Source organism: Melanotaenia boesemani, chromosome 12, assembly GCF_017639745.1.
Source record: "Melanotaenia boesemani isolate fMelBoe1 chromosome 12, fMelBoe1.pri, whole genome shotgun sequence".
Classification (NCBI taxonomy): Eukaryota; Metazoa; Chordata; class Actinopteri; order Atheriniformes; family Melanotaeniidae; genus Melanotaenia; species Melanotaenia boesemani.
Genome location: NC_055693.1, coordinates 17,803,731 through 17,821,844, shown reverse-complemented (window position 1 = coordinate 17,821,844; position 18,114 = coordinate 17,803,731). Strand labels below are relative to the sequence as shown.

Below are 18,114 nucleotides of genomic sequence, written 5' to 3'. Positions count from 1 at the left end.
AACCAGAACACTCATGTTTCAAACATGCTTCAAAATCAGGTTCCATAAAAGTGATGGACAGCAGCGTGCAGAGAGGAAATCTAGAGTCTGTTCTTTAATGCTAACAGAATTTCACTATATTGTCAAGTATTTTTATGATGTTTTATTAATGATAAGGACATGTAAAGAAATGTTTCTCTGCTAGATTGTGCAAAGATGATTCTTCAAACTCACACACCCTTAAGTCTCTGAATCTCTAACAAAATGTCTGCTGTAGTATACATTGTGCTTTGGAGCAGCACTACAAGAGCAAGGCTTTGAGTATCTTTGCAATAAGTACAGTAAAGTACTTGTATGTACTGGGATTTACGGCTATATGCACTTTATGCATGAGTACACCGACAGAGGTTGGACAAAAATCTGCAGCTGGAGGCTGCTGCACTCCCATGTGCTAAACATTCACAACAGCTCAGTGGGTTTTTAACTGTAGTCAAATAAATTAAATATGTTTTTGAGTGCTGCTCTTTCACAGCACTTTGGTGTGGCTTTTCAGACACACTTGTTTGCCTTACTGCTTTTTACTAGACAGAAAAACAATTCAGTTATGAAACATTCAAAACAACAACAAAAACTTATTTTTTCCAACCTAAACTCTCTACTTGGATTAATCTTTGACATGCATACTGTACACTGGTGGTGTGATTGAACTGATGTGACATTTCAGTGAGTGGCAAGATGCTAAATGGATTTGGCTTTCGTAGATAAGATGATGGATGGCTGTGTTTACTGTTTAAAACAACTATGCTCATTTGCAAAGTCTAAAAAGATCCACGGCACATATAAAGAGATTCATTCAGAAAGTGTGCAACTTCTATTTTTACTATAAAATATAAATACAGGCCTACAGTACAACAGATAGTAATATAACTAATTTGTCTGTTCATCAGTGTTAGAAAATATGTATCCAGTGTCAAAACCTTTCTATGTTTGATTCAGAATGGTTTCTGATTGAAAGACAAACTCCACAGAAGTTGTCAGTCCTTAGTGCTGCAGGATGTTTTATACAGAATATTTTTAACAAAATTAAAGAAAAAAATATGCTTGGGTTGTATTGCTGTATGTTGCTGCAAGCATTAATGTTTATTTTGGTATGTGTGTATGTCTAGATCGTGTATCTGGCTTTTTGTATTGGAAGTTTGACAGGCATGTCTAAGAATAGCTGAGTTTTCCCCTGCAGACACAGTTGTGACTGAGCAGCCTTGACCAATAATACTATTTGTCCTGAAGAATAGGAAGACAAAGCTTAAAGCTCCTAAGAGGGAGTGACAACCACACCATCCAACAAACCCTCTATATAGAATAAAAAAGCTGGATTAAGTATATATTAAGGACAGTGACTGGATGAAGTGAACAGCATGACAACATTGATGAAGATCTGGGCAAATTTTCTGCTGAATATTGATAATTATTGGTATCACTTCAGTAAAACTGGTGATAAGATAGGATGATGAGATTGGTAAAGAGGTCTAAGGAGGGGGAGCTGACATGAAGATGAGGTCTGGCTGCAGTGGAAAGGTGGCAGTTTGGGTGAATGAGAGGTGGGCAGACAGCAGAGTGACAGAACAGAGAAACAGGTTGAGTGTTAATGTCACGGCAGGATAAATGAAGGAGAGCTGATGGCAGGAGAAGTGAGGCTAAGCGAAGTGTGCTTCTTGATAAAGTACAAAAAAAATGTGTAAAGTGTCACAAAGGTGGACTGAATTCACCGACAATGATGCAGTGGAGAACCAGGAGTTTAAACAATACATTCAGGTGGGCTGATGAGGAGAAATTGAATATGATTTTATACCTGTGTGGGGGAATCTGTCAGTATTGCTGTCAACCTGCACAGTTGAGTTTTTTTAAATGCAGACAGACAGACATGCAGTCCTCCAAAAAGCTTACAATACATAGCCTTCAGAAATGATGTTATATGTGATTAATGCCGATTGGTTGCAAAATGAGCTTGAGATGGAAAAAAATGACTGAGGCAACTAAAAAACTATTTTTATAATAAATAAAAACAAACTGCCCAAAGCAAAAAATCAAAGGTAAGCGGCAGAGACCAAAACAATACTGATACCTCTGTGTTTTCCATAGAAGAGAAAAGCTAAAGCACCAACAGCACCACCACAACAAAGAGCCGCCCACAGTTCAGATTGTTCCTCATATATAAGATACTGCTGCCAAGTAGTGGCAAAAACCTACAACCCATACCTTGAGTTGACAATTTTAATCCGGAACGAAAGGTGAAGCGCCACACCCACAGTCACATAATATGTACACAAACAAGGAGATAAATTCAAGCACACAGTAAGTATAAGGAAAAGGAAACAGGAGACAAGAGATGTGGAAAAAAACATCCACAGTGGTCACTGCCTTATGAATAGAAATAAAAACAAAAGTGCAGCTCACACAGTTTCACATGCAAACCACTGATGTAAAGAATACAAATGAAACCTAAGTCTTATAATAAAAAATAATGAATAATTTAGTATTATTTCATTTTTGATTTTTCTTGTGAAAATACCATGGTCCATTAAGAAAGAAAAAAAATATTAAATAAATTATTAATGTGTTAATGTTGTTTTTTTTACCTGTAAAATTTTTTCACAAGAAGCGGCTGAGTGGACTATTTTGTTGTGACGTGTTGCCAAGGTAACCGGCTCTGACACAGAACCTGCAGCTCAGTCGGCCGCAGTTATGTTAGGTGACACAAACATTTCAGAGGGCAGGTGCAGCTCTTACAGTTTGTGTGTGTCCAGAGGATGATGCAACATTTTGTTTCAAACAAAGTCCACAGATAGTTTCCTACATCGTTCAATAAGCCTGCAGGCTGCTCTGATCTGGCGCATCTGCAGATCAGCGTCTGAGTTTCTGTTGTCATGGTTACCAACTACAGTTTAGTCAGCACAATAATTTACAGAAAAAAGGCTATTTGGCCGGAACTTCTTTAGTTAGTGTCCATTATCCCTTTTTAATGGACACCCTCCAGCCAATCAGAATCGAGTATTCACCCAGACCATGGTATATATATATATATATATATATATATATATATATATTGTCCTATGTATATTAATCTTAGGGTTATATGGATGTTCACTACAAATCATCAAAAGAATGACAAATATTATCACCAACATGAGGCAGTTGGCAAGATGACGCTGTATTTAGAAATACATTATATGCTGCATTCACTTGCTCTTGTATATCTAAGGTTTACCCAGGTGAATATACTGAATATTTGCTGGTCTGTATTGTATATATTTATACATTAATTTGATTGTCTGTTCTTGTGGTGGCACTTGCGAGGTGCAGCTAGTTTTTTTCGTTTCTAAACAAAGTCATTTTTATGGTGGTTTGACTGTGATTGGAATTTTCTCTATGAAACTGAGTTTTTCTTGTGTTTTCCAGATTATAAATCCCCTTATATTATACATGTTTTTATCTTTCTCATTTTTCCACCAGGAATGCCGGACAAAGAGAACATAAGCAGCAACAAGTTAGTTTCTGTCTCAAAACATCCAAATAAGGTATTTTTCCTGACACATTATTGAAAAAGAATCTACATTTTGCATTGTTTGGACATATAATGAAAGAGGGAAAGTTTGGGAAAATACATGCAGCCTTGCTCCTGTTTTTTTGAGAGCAGCCAAGTTGTGCAACAAGTTAAACTTCAGCTATTAGTCATTGCTTCAACAATGTCTGACCTTATCCATTATCGCCAACATCTGTAGCAGTGGATGTAAATCAGCATGAAATATGAAGTTTGTTTAAATTTAGCCTGAATATAAACAAAGTGACTGGAACTCTGGTCTCCACCAGCAACAGTTCCTGTCCCACCTTTCTCCTGCTGTCATTTCCTTGTTGATATCATGGCACTGCAGCAGATTTATGTTGCCTTGTGCTTTGTTTCGCTCTGGAGTTTAGTCACAGCACAATTGTTCTGTTATGTAAAAAGGAGAAAACTTCCTGCTATGTAGCTAAGAAGCTGCTTTAATTTGATTTAACACATATAAATAAAAACTTTGAAAGCCTTGCTAGTGATTGAGTGGACTCATTTCTTGTAAATAAAAGATAAGGCTTTAAGCCTTCACATAAATACATGAGTTGTTCTGTTTTCTGAAGCATACTGAATGCTTTTTAAATGTCAGTGTCCTGCAGCTCACTGCACAGCCTCAGTGGGAGAAAAAATTAAAACAAAAAATCTACAAGTGTTAAATTCCCATGATGCCCAATATCTGTTTCATTTAAGCAAATAAACGCATCAATCAATACTTAAAACTAAATGAAAGAGGAAATATGGAAAGTAATAGATTGATTAAAATTTAAAGCCAATAAACATGCAATGTCAGCAGTGAGGAAGAAAGCAAGATGAAACACACCTGTTATCCAACTGGACTTGTCGTCATTCCCACTGTCTTTTATTGGCGGGGCTATCGTGCTCTTTTGCAGACCATCAGTTACGCTCTGATTCTCTGAGGTTGACTTTAATGTCATCGAATAGCCTGAGTTTCACCATCATCCATGACAAATTTTTATTTCTCTCATGTGTCATTTCATTTTGCAGAAGTCTTTCATTGAAAGTCCCTCCCACCCTAAATGCATGTCCCAGGTAGTAAACATGATCACCTTCTGTGTGTTGGGGTCAATCATCACCTATTACATATGGCAGGTAGGAATCTATTGCTCTGAGATTTAGTTCAGATTCTTCTGTGCAGGTGCCATCTGAGAAAATCCTCCGTGCAGGGAGGATTCTCCGTAATGCCATCCTCTCCAGGGCACCCCACATGATCAGAGACAGGAAGTACCATCTGAAGACATACAGGTTAGTTGGTAACGTATTGCTCTGGTATTTGAGAGAAATCCCATTAAAAATGCCTGATTGATCTCTGAAAAGGGAAATTTGAGGAGAATGCCTGTAAACATAAAAACACAGACCAGGAAGTATAAAATATAACAATGTGTTCATAAAAGTCAAAACAATGTAGTGGTAAGTACTCAGTAAATTTTTATTAAAAATGTATAACACAAGTGTCAGTGTGAGTAACAAATATAATAAAGGATCAAAAAGTGTAAAAAGCTCAAACATATAGATAACTATATAACTTACTATATAATTTACATACATACACATTTATGCATACAAAGATTCAAATATTAAAGTTTCTAATTTGCTAATAAAAGTGATAATAATTATACATTTAAAGCACATAAGTTCAGACATGCAGTTCAATTTTAGTTATTATTTGACTATTTAGTCACAAACTTTCAGCCAGTTTTATTTTATTTATTTTATTTTATTTTATTATTTTAAAATTAAGCAACATATGCTCTCTCATTGCAAATCAAATAAATTTATTAGATATATGTGATAGTTTTCCTCTGTTATGTAGGTAGTTGGAAAGATCTGTTCTTAAAGCCCCTGTTTACGTTCCATAATTCATCAGTTATCATGAAGAGTGCGGACAACCAATGTCTTATTTATTAATTAATTGCTTAAACTACGGTTCTATGAGATTAGTAATATGAAGGACTTTGTGATTGATTTTAGGGTAGTCAGTCTTTAGTGGGTGGTCACCACTTGGTCCCAACCCTGGACAAGCCTGAGATTATTTCTCTTTAACTTTAACATCACCATTAAAAGTGGAAAAACAAAACAAAACAAAACCACATGCCCCTTCCAAACAACAGATAAAAGGAGAATGAACACACACACACACACACACACACACACACACACACACACACACACACACACACACACACACACACACACACACACACACACACACACACACACACAAAACAAGTTAATGTACTGTGTTTGTCACATATATAAATAAACAGCTGTTTGTGCCATGCTCTCCGGTTCATTTTTTTATGGTGAAAATAACAGGTAAGTATTGCGTTGACAGCCCATATCACTGCTCCTTCCTCGACCCCCACAAAAATTAAACATGTTTTTTTTTTTTTTTAAAAAAAAACATTAAAAAAAACAATTACAATGCCGGTTTAAAGTGCAATACTGTGTTATTAGTTGGTCATGATGATGCAGAGCCTTCATAAGCATTTTTCAATGATGGCTGAACATAAATGTTGAAAAAGAGAGACAACTTAAAAGCAACAATAAATCAAACACAGACAGTGAGTTAAAAAAAAACCACACAGTGCAAGCATCAAGCCAAAGCCAGATGATAAACACATTACATAACTCTTCAGCCTTGTCTCAGATCTTATCAAGACTTTTGTCTCTTATAGACAGTGCTGTGTGGGGACAGAACTGGTCGACTGGCAAATGCAGCAGAGTTCATGCGTCCACTCCCGCACCCAGGCTGTGGGTATGTGGCAGGTGCTGCTGGAGGAAGGTGTTCTCAACCATGGTGAGACTCTGTTTGATGTCTGCCTGGACATGTGTACATATGTGAAAATCACATCTAAATCCTGCTGTGTTTGGCATGTTGTGATGCAGTGGAGCAGGAGATGAGTTTCCAGGACAAGTACCTCTTTTACCGCTTCCTGGATGATGAGCAGGAGGATGTTCCTGTACCCAACGAGGATGAGAGGAGGGAGAGCCAAGAGGAGCTGCAGGACACTTTGCTCCTCCTCTCCCAGATGGGACCAGATGCCCATATGAGGATGATACTAAGGAAACCGTACGGCTCTAAATTAGAAATCACTTAAAGTATGATAGTGTTATGATTTTGCTTACACATTTCCTGTTTTGTAGTCCAAGTGAAAGAACAACAGATGACTTGGAGATAATATATGAAGAGCTGCTCCATATAAAGGCCTTAGCTCACCTATCCACTACTGTGAGTTCTCTTTCTTTGTCTTGTGTAGCCATATGAATCCTGCCCCCATGACGAGTTTCATGCACATTACTATGTTTGTACTCAGTTAAAACTGAACTTCTATAGTAATAAATCTGTCTCCTCTGGTTGCACAGGTAAAAAGGCAACTTGCTGGAGTTCTCATCTTTGAGTCTCATACAAAGGCAGGGACAGTATGTAAGTAATGTGATAAACTTAACGCGACAACCTAATGATTATTTATTCTGGCTGATGACTGAATCAACCTATTACAAAATCAGTTTTAATCCTACAAATCCTAGATGAGATTACATATGATTTCCAATGCTTTTTTTTGTAACTTCTTTCCCTCAGTGTTCAACCAAGGGGAGGAGGGCACATCATGGTACATTATTTTAAAAGGCTCAGTCAATGTTCTCATCTATGGAAAAGTAGGTATTTCTGCAGGTATACGTTCCAAAAACATTTGTCTTATCTTTCTCTAATTGGGGATTTAGTCAGTTACTGATCAGAGCACTGTGTTATGCAGGGTGTTGTCTGCACACTTCATGAAGGAGATGACTTTGGGAAGCTGGCTCTTGTCAATGACGCCCCCCGCGCCGCCTCCATTGTGCTGCAAGAGGACAACTGTCATTTCCTGAGAGTAGACAAAGAGGACTTCAACAGGATTTTGAGGGTGAGTTTTAGATTAATGTCTGCAGATGCACTTTCAGTAGCAAAAAAAAAAAAAAAAAAAAAAAAGCGCTGTCACCCTCTGCTGGCAGGCAAACAGTAACACAGTCAAAACGTGTTATTTAAGTAAGATCGTCTGCCAACAACCTGCAAAGTTAGAGAGGGTTGTTTACACTGGATATGTTGTGATCCTTCAGCATGATGGTGCAGAATGTAGACATGACACATCTACTGACTGACGGTTCTTCAAGTTAATAATAATGACATCACATGTTTTTATGACTATTTTTACAAGCATGAGTGTTAAGTTAATTGTTATGATATAATTGTTAGGTTTTTATTATGACCCTGGGAGTGAGTGTGAGTGTGTATGGGTGTACCCTGCCTCTTGATGCTGCTCACAGCTGGGATAAGTTCCACCCCCACCCACCCCAGGATAATTAATTATGCAGTCAGGAAATTCATTTAAATATCCTGCCTTGATTAAAGTACTATAGTCTCAACATTCATGCCATTTTGCCGTTAATGTAAACATTATAAATATTCTATTTACACAATTTAGATACAAGACAGATGAAAATTTACTGAGCTTCAAGTATATTGTTGTAAATATCATGGCTTTTTAATGGTGATTAACTGTCCTGATCACATCATTAAGCTTAATTAGTTTAGCATCTTTATAGGTCACATGTCTTTGCAGTAAAATACTTTCATGTATTCACAGTGTGGGTGTGTGTGTATGTGCACAGGATGTGGAGGCCAACACTGTGCGTTTGAAGGAGCATGGTCAGGATGTTCTGGTGTTAGAAAAGAGCCTCAGCGGGAGTCGAACCTCCGTCCTTGGATCTTCTGCGTCTCATTACAAGTAAATCTTCAACAAAGGTTCACTGATAAATAGGCACAGAAAGTTTAATTTTTTATCCTCCCTGAATCTTATGTGCAGGTCTGTGCACAAGTCTTAGCCACCTTTAATTTTCTTTATATATTGCCAGAAAATTTGGAAATAGCTGCAATAACTTAATAGAACACCTACAAATATAAATAGAAACACAGTTTATAAGGCAAAAAAACACAAAAAAACAAAAAACAAGTTTTTGTATTTTTGAAGAGTGACCACATCTTTAACAACATCAAGCATCTTAGATGAGCTTTCTTGTAATTTATTCAAGTATCCTTCAGGAATAGTTTTCCAGGCTTCTGAAGGACATTTTAAAGCTGTTGTCTGGATGTTGGCTGTCCTTTGTTATGTTCCCTGTCAAGAAGATCCCACACTGCTTCATAAATGTTGAGGTCCAGGCTCTAGAGAGGATTCATAACTCCATAAAACACTGGTAAACTTAGGTTTACATCAGTCTCTTCTTCCTGTTTCCCTTCCTTAACAATGACTGAAAGGTCTGGACTAAAAATGAGTGAAAAAATGTCAGAAGGAAAACTTTGAAAACCTTCAGAATGCCTGTTTTGCTCAAGACCACTTTAAAAAATGACAAGAAACTCCTTTCCTTAGAAAAAAAAAAAAAAAAACAGATAAATGAGGAGAGGTTGAAGACAGCTGGACCAAGCTGACTTTCAGATAAGCTGCAATACTTATGTTTGTTGTAAGGAAGAAATGTGTTAGGTAAAGTTTAGCCGGTCTTTGACCATAGAGACTCTACTTATTAACTTGGCATATTTGTTTTTTTTTCATATTATTTGTGGACAGAGAGAAAAAAACACAGATGCTCTACAAATGCTAGCCCTCAACTAAAAAAAAACAAAACAGAAAACAAATCTGTTTTATTAGTTTTATCGAACTCTAACAATCAGTGTGACCAGCAGAAGAAAACATGCAGACAACCCAAACCCTGCAATCCTCTGTAGCTGACAAGTGTTATCTTAATAGAGGCATCTGTCACTGCTCCACAGTGGGTGTAATACTGAGAGACATATTAATGGTAATGATGGCCTAGCTCCTAGGGCGAAAAAGGAGGCCTGGCAAGTCACAATTACTTGTTCAGGGTTGCCCTCTAATCAACTCTACTCTTCACACATGAGAGTGTCAAAACTGTGCTCTGGTCTATGAATAAGGAAGACACAACCTTGCTTGTGTACCTCCCTCTTGTCACGCTGTTATCAAGTAATGAAAACAACCAACGCTGGATTGTGTTGATTCTTCATCACTCAGAAAATGCCCCTGCATTTCTTTTCTTTTTTCTTTTTGTTTATTGGCTTCGATCCTGGCACTTATGCTAGACTCCCCTTCATCTTCAACTAGCCAAGAACACTGATTGAAAATAGGATTGTTATCAAATGAAGCAATCACAGACACACGTTGAAGTAACACAAATCAGTGGAGGGCCATAACCATGTCATTAAGCATTAAGAGCCAGTGTTTCTTGATTAGCGAAGGGTGTGTTTTGTTCTGTGTTGCTCCAGATACAAGGTGATGTCGGGGACGCCGGAGAAGATTTTGGAGCACCTTCTTGAAATGATGCGATTGGATTCTCAGTTCACAGAGTCAGGTGCTTTTCCCTATGTCACAGCCAGAATGTCAGATTTAATACGATATATAAGTCCTTTGGAAGGGTTTTCACTTACACAGCGTTTTTACTCTGTCCTCCACTTTCTCTGGCGCTGTCCTCTGCTGACTGCTTCTGCACCGACCCGTTTGTTCTCATCTCTAATTAGCTACGCGTCACGAAGCTTATCTAATTACTATCATGTGTGTGGATACATATGGTTTTCAGATGCTTGCAGAGGTGACAGAGACAGGGCCATATGCTTGAAAGTTCTTTTGATGTGTTTGTGTGCTGGAAACACATGAGCCTTTTTTTCTTTGTCACAGACTCAGCATTAGAAGACTTTGTGCTTATGCACTGTGTCTTCATACCTAACAGTCAACTATGGCCAGTGTTGAGAGCCCAGTATCCTTTTATTGCTGCATTTCTTAATGCTAAGCTGATCTGAAAACAAGATGTTTACCCATTTCTTGTAATTATGCCAACTTGATCTTTAACGGCTGTGCAGCTACCATGCTCAGGCCTTGCAGGGCTCAGAACAAGAGAAGCTGGACTACACCTTAAACAACAAGCGCAGGGTGATCCGCCTGGTCATTCAGTGGGCTGCTGTACATGGAGATGACCTGCAGCAGGAAGACGTGGCCTTCCTTGAGGTCAGTCGAGATTACAAAATCAAACAAACATGTATTGAAAATAAAAATGACAAGCAAAGCCACATGTAAGGTTGTCATAGATTTGCCACAGATTAGTTACGATATGTTGTTATTGTTTGCAAAATATGATATTTTTAAATACCAATTCAATTTAACGTGAAGCTTGAAAAATCTGTGACTTATGGTTTGATAACTAGAGTTCCCATGGCTACCTCATATATGTTCTTTCCAAAAAACTAAATATGCCTTGCTTTTTGTTTGTCACTTCTACTGAACCTTTATTGGAGTCAAAGAACATATTGTGTTTGCAGGAGTTTCTCATGGCGGTATCTATTGATGCCAAAGTGCTTTCAGGCCTCAGGGATCAGCTGACACAGTTGGAGAGAACTGTAAAGAGCAAGTAAGTCAGCATTTTGTATTGTAGATTATGGATTAGAAGAGCTATGACTCTTGGTGTATGTGGTGATCCTGATGTTTAAATGAACAATGTGTATAAGATTTTTTTAGTATCAATAAATGATGAATGTAAGTTATATTTTGGTCTGTTATTGCTTAATTTTTCATTATTATGTTTTAGTGTTGAAGATGCCATGTCATCACAAAAAAAGGTATAAATCTGGTTCTTCTATTAATCTAATTTATATTTGGATTTTTAATGTTATAATTATTTGTTTTTAGATTTTTAGGCGTGCTCTCTTGTTAATGGGAAATTGTTAAATTTTGTAACAGCACAAAATCCTGCTGCGGCAGTTCAGTATGGGAGACGAGAAGCTTCAGAAACGTCAGCCCATCAAAAGTAATGATGAAAGTAAGTAAAGGAACTACTGTCTGCATGTTTATCCATGTCTTTAAGATTTTCTGTATTTTATAATTACTTTTATTTGTGCCTCCAGTTCTGTTCAAAGTCTACTGTTGTGACCACACCTACACAACAATCCGGGTCTCTGTGTCTGCCTCGGTCAGGGAGGTCATCAGTGCCGTTGCCGACAAGCTGGGGTCAGCGGAGGACCTGATGCTTGTCAACCTCAGTTCAGCAGGAGGTGAGAATGGCAGCAGCTATGTGCTAATCAAAAAAATGGAGACAGCAAAAAGGGAGGGTTGTAATAATTCATTCTGGTTCATTTAATAGGAAACTAGCAGCCTTTTATAGCAAGTTTACTGACAGTGAATGACAGCTTATGTGGATGGTTAAAAAAATAGCCTTTAAAGTGACTCTAGAAAAACCTGAGCTCATTTTTTATCATCACATTCAGCACATGGCTGTTGATGTCCGTGGCTCTCCTCACTGTAGTGATGTTTGGTTGTCTATGTCAGAAAACACTGTTGTGGCTCTTCATACTTGGCATGAACTTGTCTTAGCAGAGGAAAACAAAGCAGAGCTCATTCTCTTATTTGGCGCTGATCATCAGCGTTTAACAACTTTTTTTTATACATTGTGCACTAGACGAAAAGTTACAGGTGAAATTTTGAACAGCACTGCTGTGGACTTTCTGAATAATTGGATAATTAAAAAAGAATAAACTTTTATTTTACACCTAAAGAAAAACCTTTTTAAGTTTAGCATGCTAACATGCTAATGCTAGCCCTGGTGACACCAGTCTTTTTAAATATTGTTTACACTCTTGATTTAACATTACATTGAACTTAACACACAAAGGTTCATTCTTTGTCTTCCTTTTTGTTTTAAACAGAGAAAGCTGTCTTCAAGCCAAAGGATGTTTCAGTCTTCTCTACTCTCAGCATAAATGGACGACTTTTTGCCTGCCGCAGGGACCAGCTGGATTCATTGGTGTGTTTGAATCTCTTAGTGAAGACTGTTTCTAAGACATTCTCATCAAATAAAGATAAATTACAGTCACCTCAGTCTGATTTCACTGTTGCTTTAAAATCTGTTGCTCAAAATACTTTTTTCTATATTGTACAAATTTGTGACATCACCTAGGCATCTTATCTAAGCCTCATAACCTCCTTTGTGGACCTAATTAGATTTTTCTGTACTTTCTAGACCCCTTTACCTGAGCAGGAGGGTCCCACCACAGGTTCACTGGCCAGTTTTGAGTTGATGAGCTCAAAGGATGTGGCTCACCACATGACTTCCTATGACTGGGAGCTTTTCAACTGTGTTCATGAGGTATTATGCAGTTGTTTGCAGAAATAACATTAGACTCATTTTAACTGTCTTTTTTGGGGGGTAATTTATTCTAATATATAGAAGCTCATTTGTGTTTCATATCTTACAGCTTGAACTCATCTATCACACATTTGGGAGGCAATGCGTCAGGAAAACCACTGTGAACCTGGATCTGTTCCTGAGGAGGTTTAATGATATTCAGTTTTGGGTGATCACAGAGTTGTGTTTGTGTTCTCAGCTGAGCAAGCGAGTGCAGCTTCTCAAGAAGTTTATCAAAATCGCTGCTCAGTAAGTAGATGTTTTTTCACCCTTTAGCATCAGGTTGGCATTTTCTCTAACATATTTTAATTTCCTTTTCTTTTTCTAAGCTGTAAAGAGTATAAGAACCTAAATGCCTTCTTTGCTATCGTCATGGGACTGAGTAATCCAGCAGTGAGCAGGCTGAGTCAGACTTGGGAGGTGTGGATCTGTATATACTGTTTGTTTTTTATATTCTATCTTAGCTTCAAGTTAACCTCATTGTCATTTGTGTTCACAGAAACTCCCTAGTAAATTCAAGAAGTTTTATGTGGAATTTGAAAACTTAATGGTAAGCTAACTTTTTATAATACATTTTACATGTCAGAGCCTCATCCTCTTTGAGTATTTTTTATCTTTAGTTAACACTGAAGTCAGCAGGCTAGAGTCCAGTGTGGGTTTAGGAGGTGCTGCCCTCGGTCAGGGCTGTGATGGATCTGTTTAACACAGTGATGGCAGATCTCTGAACAGTGCAACTCTTTCCACAGGACCCATCCAGAAACCACCGGGCGTACCGACTGACAGTCGCTAAACTGGAACCTCCCATCATTCCTTTCATGCCTCTGCTCATCAAAGGTCAGATCTATTCATTTGATGACTGTTTTTTTTTTATATGTAACATCATTTTGGCCTGTACTCCTCAATTGTTTTTGCTGTTGCACTGCTTGTTTAGCAGCTCTAACTCTCTACAATTGGCATCCTCTGTTTCCTTGTTTCTACCAGACATGACATTCACTCATGAGGGCAACAAAACATTTATTGACAATTTGGTCAATTTTGAGAAAATGGTGAGGCTCTGCAGTTGCAGATCATTGTCTCTTACTTAGTTTCTGTTGATGGCAGATACTTGCTGCTGATTATAGCTCTCTGTCTTGCAGCGGATGATTGCCAACACAGTGAAGATAGTGAGATACTGTCGGAGTCAGACATTCAGTAAGCATCATTCCAGTAGACTGCGTAGAGATATCTGTTCCCAAATTATGAATTTGATGGGAAAAAAAAAATCATTTTTAAAGAATACAACTTAACCGGTTCTCATCATTTGCTGCATATTTCTCCAACATCTTCTCATCTTTTTATTTAATCAGATCCAGATTCACCGCTGGCCAGCAAGAACCACCCCGACATTTGGACTTACGTTCGTCAGCTCAGCATGATCGACAACCAAAGAACGCTAACGCAGCTCTCTCATGGACTTGAGCCCCGCAGGTCTTGAAACCACTCAGGGACACAACTGTTACCCTCTGATTCAGCTTCACAACATGATATGCTGAGATTTGTATGATTTTATTCCAATCCAGGCAATCACATGGAGCACTTAATGAGGTATCAGATAATGAGATATTGTTTCAGATGCCTGTGGCTGACTTGGCCTTTTATTATTGTAATTTGTGATTTTTCAACAACAGTAATTGTTGTGGGATAAAGTACCTCTCATATCAGTGTCATGCAGATATCACATCATAACGACTGGGGAAATTAAGCATTTTTGCTGGGGATCTAATTCATTAGATTATTGGGGAATATTCCACTTGTAAACAATATGCTTTAAAAGTCTCAATATTCTTGATATTTGGTTGTTTTGTATATTTTTTTTTATTGAATAATTTTTATGAATATTTAGGTTCGCCCGATTCTTATGTGTTGTAAATTGTATACAGATATTTATTTTGCCTTCAGCATGCAGATGATTGGGATAGCTTGGCTTTTATTCATGTCAACATTTCCCTTTAAATGCCAGAAACATAAAAGGTCTGCAAAGCTTTTGTGTGCTGTAATTGTTAAACATATTGCATTTATTTAAGTACTGTAATATCGTTACTGTTTTGTAATATTTTGTCTGCAAGCAAAGCATGTCAACTTTTGTAAATTTTAACTTTTATAACGTGCAGTTTGAGTTCATGTTGAATGAAATGGGTCTTGTTTTGAAAATCTGTATATTTTGGCATGAAGCCATAACTATAATCATTTCTAAACATTTCCATGTGATTTGTTTAGCTGTGTATATCTTCTTTTATTGAAACTGTGTGGGATATTTTAACCTGAGAAAAGTGATGTGGTGTGGAGCACAATAACTGGAACGGCAGATAAATAGAAATATAAATGCCAAGGATTTGTTTGGCTTCTTTTAAACTTTAATGATCTGAATGTATATTTTCACAGTGCTATCGATTTTAAGCAACACATCTGGTATTTTTATTCTTGCCTTAAACTGTTGATTTTTCTCCTAAAGGTTAAAAGTTTAAGAAACCGATGTTCAGTTTACACTTTGCATCTCCACAACTTTTCAACTTTCTGAAATGTATTATGTTGTTAATATTAAATCTGGACAACCCAAGTTATTAAACAGTATTATATAAATATATATATACATATATATATATATATATATATATATATATATATATTTGTTGTGTTTTTTTTTAAATAAACAAACTGCACTCTAATTTGAGGCAAGGGAAGGTTTTGAGACTTTGTCACCAGCACTTCACAAATGTGCACATAAAGCAAATTTATATTTATTAACAAGGCAACCAGATGAACTGATATAAGGTCTAAGGCTAAACCAGTGGCATTAATATCATACCAGCTGATAGAAAGTTACATGCTGGGGACTTACAGTCTGATGTCAAAGGTTATCATTGAATAGCCATACAATATAGTGATCATAGCCATACAGCTTTCATTTCATATTCTAATTTGTTTTATGTTTTCGTTTAACGATAGACCATTACAAAGGAAAATAAACATAATTTGTTAGATCTCAAACTGCAGCAAACAGTCTAAAGAACCTACTGGTGCCATACTGGTGGCAGGAATCCAGAGGTCCCTTCAAACATGTTTTGTCCACCTGTAAAATTCCTCATTCAGATAATAAGATAAATTAAAGCCGCAAGCGGCATCCATCGGGTCCGAGCTGCCTGGACCCCGCCACCCGATGTTGCCATGACAACAGGTGCTGCAATGCGTTAAGGACCCAACCTGTATGAATCCTGTCAAGTTTGGTGCAGATCCCTCGTATTACTATGGAGATATAAGCAAACCGTGTTTCATGGCGAGGGCATTTTTCCGTCGGTTGCCATGGTTACACGTTTTTTCCTATTAGAAAGATTTGAGGAGCGTTTGGTCCCCAACTTGTCAGGAAGCTTCCCACCAAGTTTGGAGTCAGTCGCACGAATCCCCTCAGACTAGTTTGTTAAAATGGGAGTGAAATCCAAGATGGCGGGCAGTCCGTTGCCATGGCAATAAGTGTTCTATTGACATCAATGCTGGACTTGGGGTGTCAGAAGTATGAATCCTGTCAAGTTTGGTGCAGATCCCACGTATTCCTATGGAGATATAAGCAAACCGTGTTTCATGGAGAGGTCATTTTCCATCAGTTGCCACGGTAACACGCTTCCTGCTATTAGAAAGATTTGAGGAGCGTTTGGTCCCCAACTTGTCAGGAAGCTTCCCACCAAGTTTGGAGCCAGTCGCGCGAATCCCCTCAGACTAGTTCGTTGAAATGTCAGAGAAATCCAAGATGGCGGGCACCCCGTTGCCATGGCAACAGGTGTTTGATTGACTTCTTTGCTGGACTTGGGATGTGACACGTATGAATCCTGTGAACTTTGGTGCAGATCCCACGTATTTCTGTGGAGATATGAGCAAACCCTGTTTCATGGCGAGAAGGCGTTTTTCCGTCGGTTGCCACGGTAACACGCTTTCTGCTATTAGAAAGATTTGAGGAGCGTTTGGTCCCCAACTTGTCAGGAAGCTTCCCACCAAGTTTGGAGTCAATCGCACGAATCCCCTCAGACTAGTTCGTTCAAATACGATGTGTGTAAAGTGCAAAAAATGGCAAAAAAATGGCCGCACACGCCAAGATGGCGGGCACCCCGTTGCCTTGGCAACCGGTGTTTGATTGACTTTTTTGCTCGACTCGGGGTGTTACACGTGTGTGGCAAGTTTCGTCTTCCTACGTCGAAGTAGACGTACCCGGGCCCCATTCAATGGGGTATTTTTTTGACTTCTAGGTGGCGCTGTTGCGCCACTTTTGCATTGATGTGTATGCGGACCTTAGAATATTGCGATTTTCGCCGGGCTTGATATGTGTGCCAAGTTTCACAACTTTTCATGGGTGTTTAGGGGGTCATATTTGGGGTCGAAGCGCTTAGAAGAACGAGGAGAATAATAAACATTTCAACTACAATAGGGCCCCGCCATACTTCGTATGGCTCGGACCCTAATAAACCTGAGTTATTTATGCCATGCATATATTATTGTATCAATATTTAATTCAAATCATAATGATTATTATTAATTCTGATACTCTGCAGAATGCCTTATTAAAAATAGAATAAATGAACCTTGGATGGACTGAAAACTAATTATTCAGCCTCTATATGTAGCTGTGTTGCTTCTTTATGCTAGTAAAAAAATATAATTATTTTAAGTGTTTAAATGTTTTTTAAAAGTGGAAGAATTGTTTCCTTCATGGTTATGACCCCATTACATGAGTACTGTTCAATTAAGGTAAACATCTGCTTGAAAACATTAACACGTCCACCATTGACTTATTTAATTTAATTAAAAGATATCTGTAATTCTGTAGGGGAGTACAGGCTATGTCATACCCTTTATTCTTTCTTAGACTAACTGAACACAACCTGGGAAATCAAACAAGACACTAACTGAACAAAATTAACTGATTTAAACATGACAAAACAACATAAACTAAATGTGTCCACATATATTAGCAGACAAAATAGTGTGTAAATAGTGTAATTGTAAATAAAAAACTATTGTGCTTTGCTCTGTAACTTAAAAATTATACTAAAGAAAAAAAGAATAAATATAGCCAATGCCTATTAGCCAAGAGACTGTGAAAGCTGCAGGCGAAGTAAAGAAAAGAAAAAAAGAATTTAACTTCTTTCAGCATAACTGAATGTAACTGATGTAAACTAAATGTGTGCACTTATTTTATATACAGTCTGATGTCAGTGTGTAGATCTGAAAGCAGTTATGGTTTGCTTTGTAACTTAAAACCCATA

The 18,114-nt window shown here is 37.7% G+C and overlaps 1 protein-coding gene across 9 annotated transcripts in view; it reads left to right on the top strand.

Annotated features, from left to right (window-relative positions):
• Positions 1-15,426, top strand: part of rapgef4a (Rap guanine nucleotide exchange factor 4a) — a 49,759-nt gene extending 34,333 nt beyond the window's left edge. For 4 of the 9 annotated variants that reach the window (XM_042001980.1, XM_042001982.1, XM_042001983.1 and 1 more), the window contains 26 exons: positions 3,490-3,554; positions 4,592-4,636; positions 4,743-4,849; positions 6,283-6,404; positions 6,494-6,677; positions 6,752-6,836; positions 6,971-7,031; positions 7,188-7,264; positions 7,363-7,509; positions 8,255-8,370; positions 9,918-10,003; positions 10,327-10,405; positions 10,509-10,653; positions 10,965-11,053; positions 11,231-11,261; positions 11,383-11,461; positions 11,547-11,693; positions 12,345-12,442; positions 12,659-12,784; positions 12,894-13,072; positions 13,153-13,243; positions 13,323-13,373; positions 13,570-13,657; positions 13,805-13,869; positions 13,960-14,014; positions 14,170-15,426. In XM_042001980.1, coding sequence (XP_041857914.1) covers positions 3,490-3,554; positions 4,592-4,636; positions 4,743-4,849; positions 6,283-6,404; positions 6,494-6,677; positions 6,752-6,836; positions 6,971-7,031; positions 7,188-7,264; positions 7,363-7,509; positions 8,255-8,370; positions 9,918-10,003; positions 10,327-10,405; positions 10,509-10,653; positions 10,965-11,053; positions 11,231-11,261; positions 11,383-11,461; positions 11,547-11,693; positions 12,345-12,442; positions 12,659-12,784; positions 12,894-13,072; positions 13,153-13,243; positions 13,323-13,373; positions 13,570-13,657; positions 13,805-13,869; positions 13,960-14,014; positions 14,170-14,297 — 2,546 coding nt within the window. In that variant the 3' untranslated portion in view covers positions 14,298-15,426. Of the gene's footprint in view, positions 1-3,489; positions 3,555-4,591; positions 4,637-4,700; positions 4,850-6,282; positions 6,405-6,493; positions 6,678-6,751; positions 6,837-6,970; positions 7,032-7,187; positions 7,265-7,362; positions 7,510-8,254; positions 8,371-9,917; positions 10,004-10,326; positions 10,406-10,508; positions 10,654-10,964; positions 11,054-11,230; positions 11,262-11,382; positions 11,462-11,546; positions 11,694-12,344; positions 12,443-12,658; positions 12,785-12,893; positions 13,073-13,152; positions 13,244-13,322; positions 13,374-13,569; positions 13,658-13,804; positions 13,870-13,959; positions 14,015-14,169 lie in introns of all 9 variants that reach the window. The other 5 variants (XM_042001987.1, XM_042001985.1, XM_042001986.1 and 2 more) reach the window with 3 other exon arrangements.
• The last annotated feature ends 2,688 nt before the right edge of the window (positions 15,427-18,114 follow it).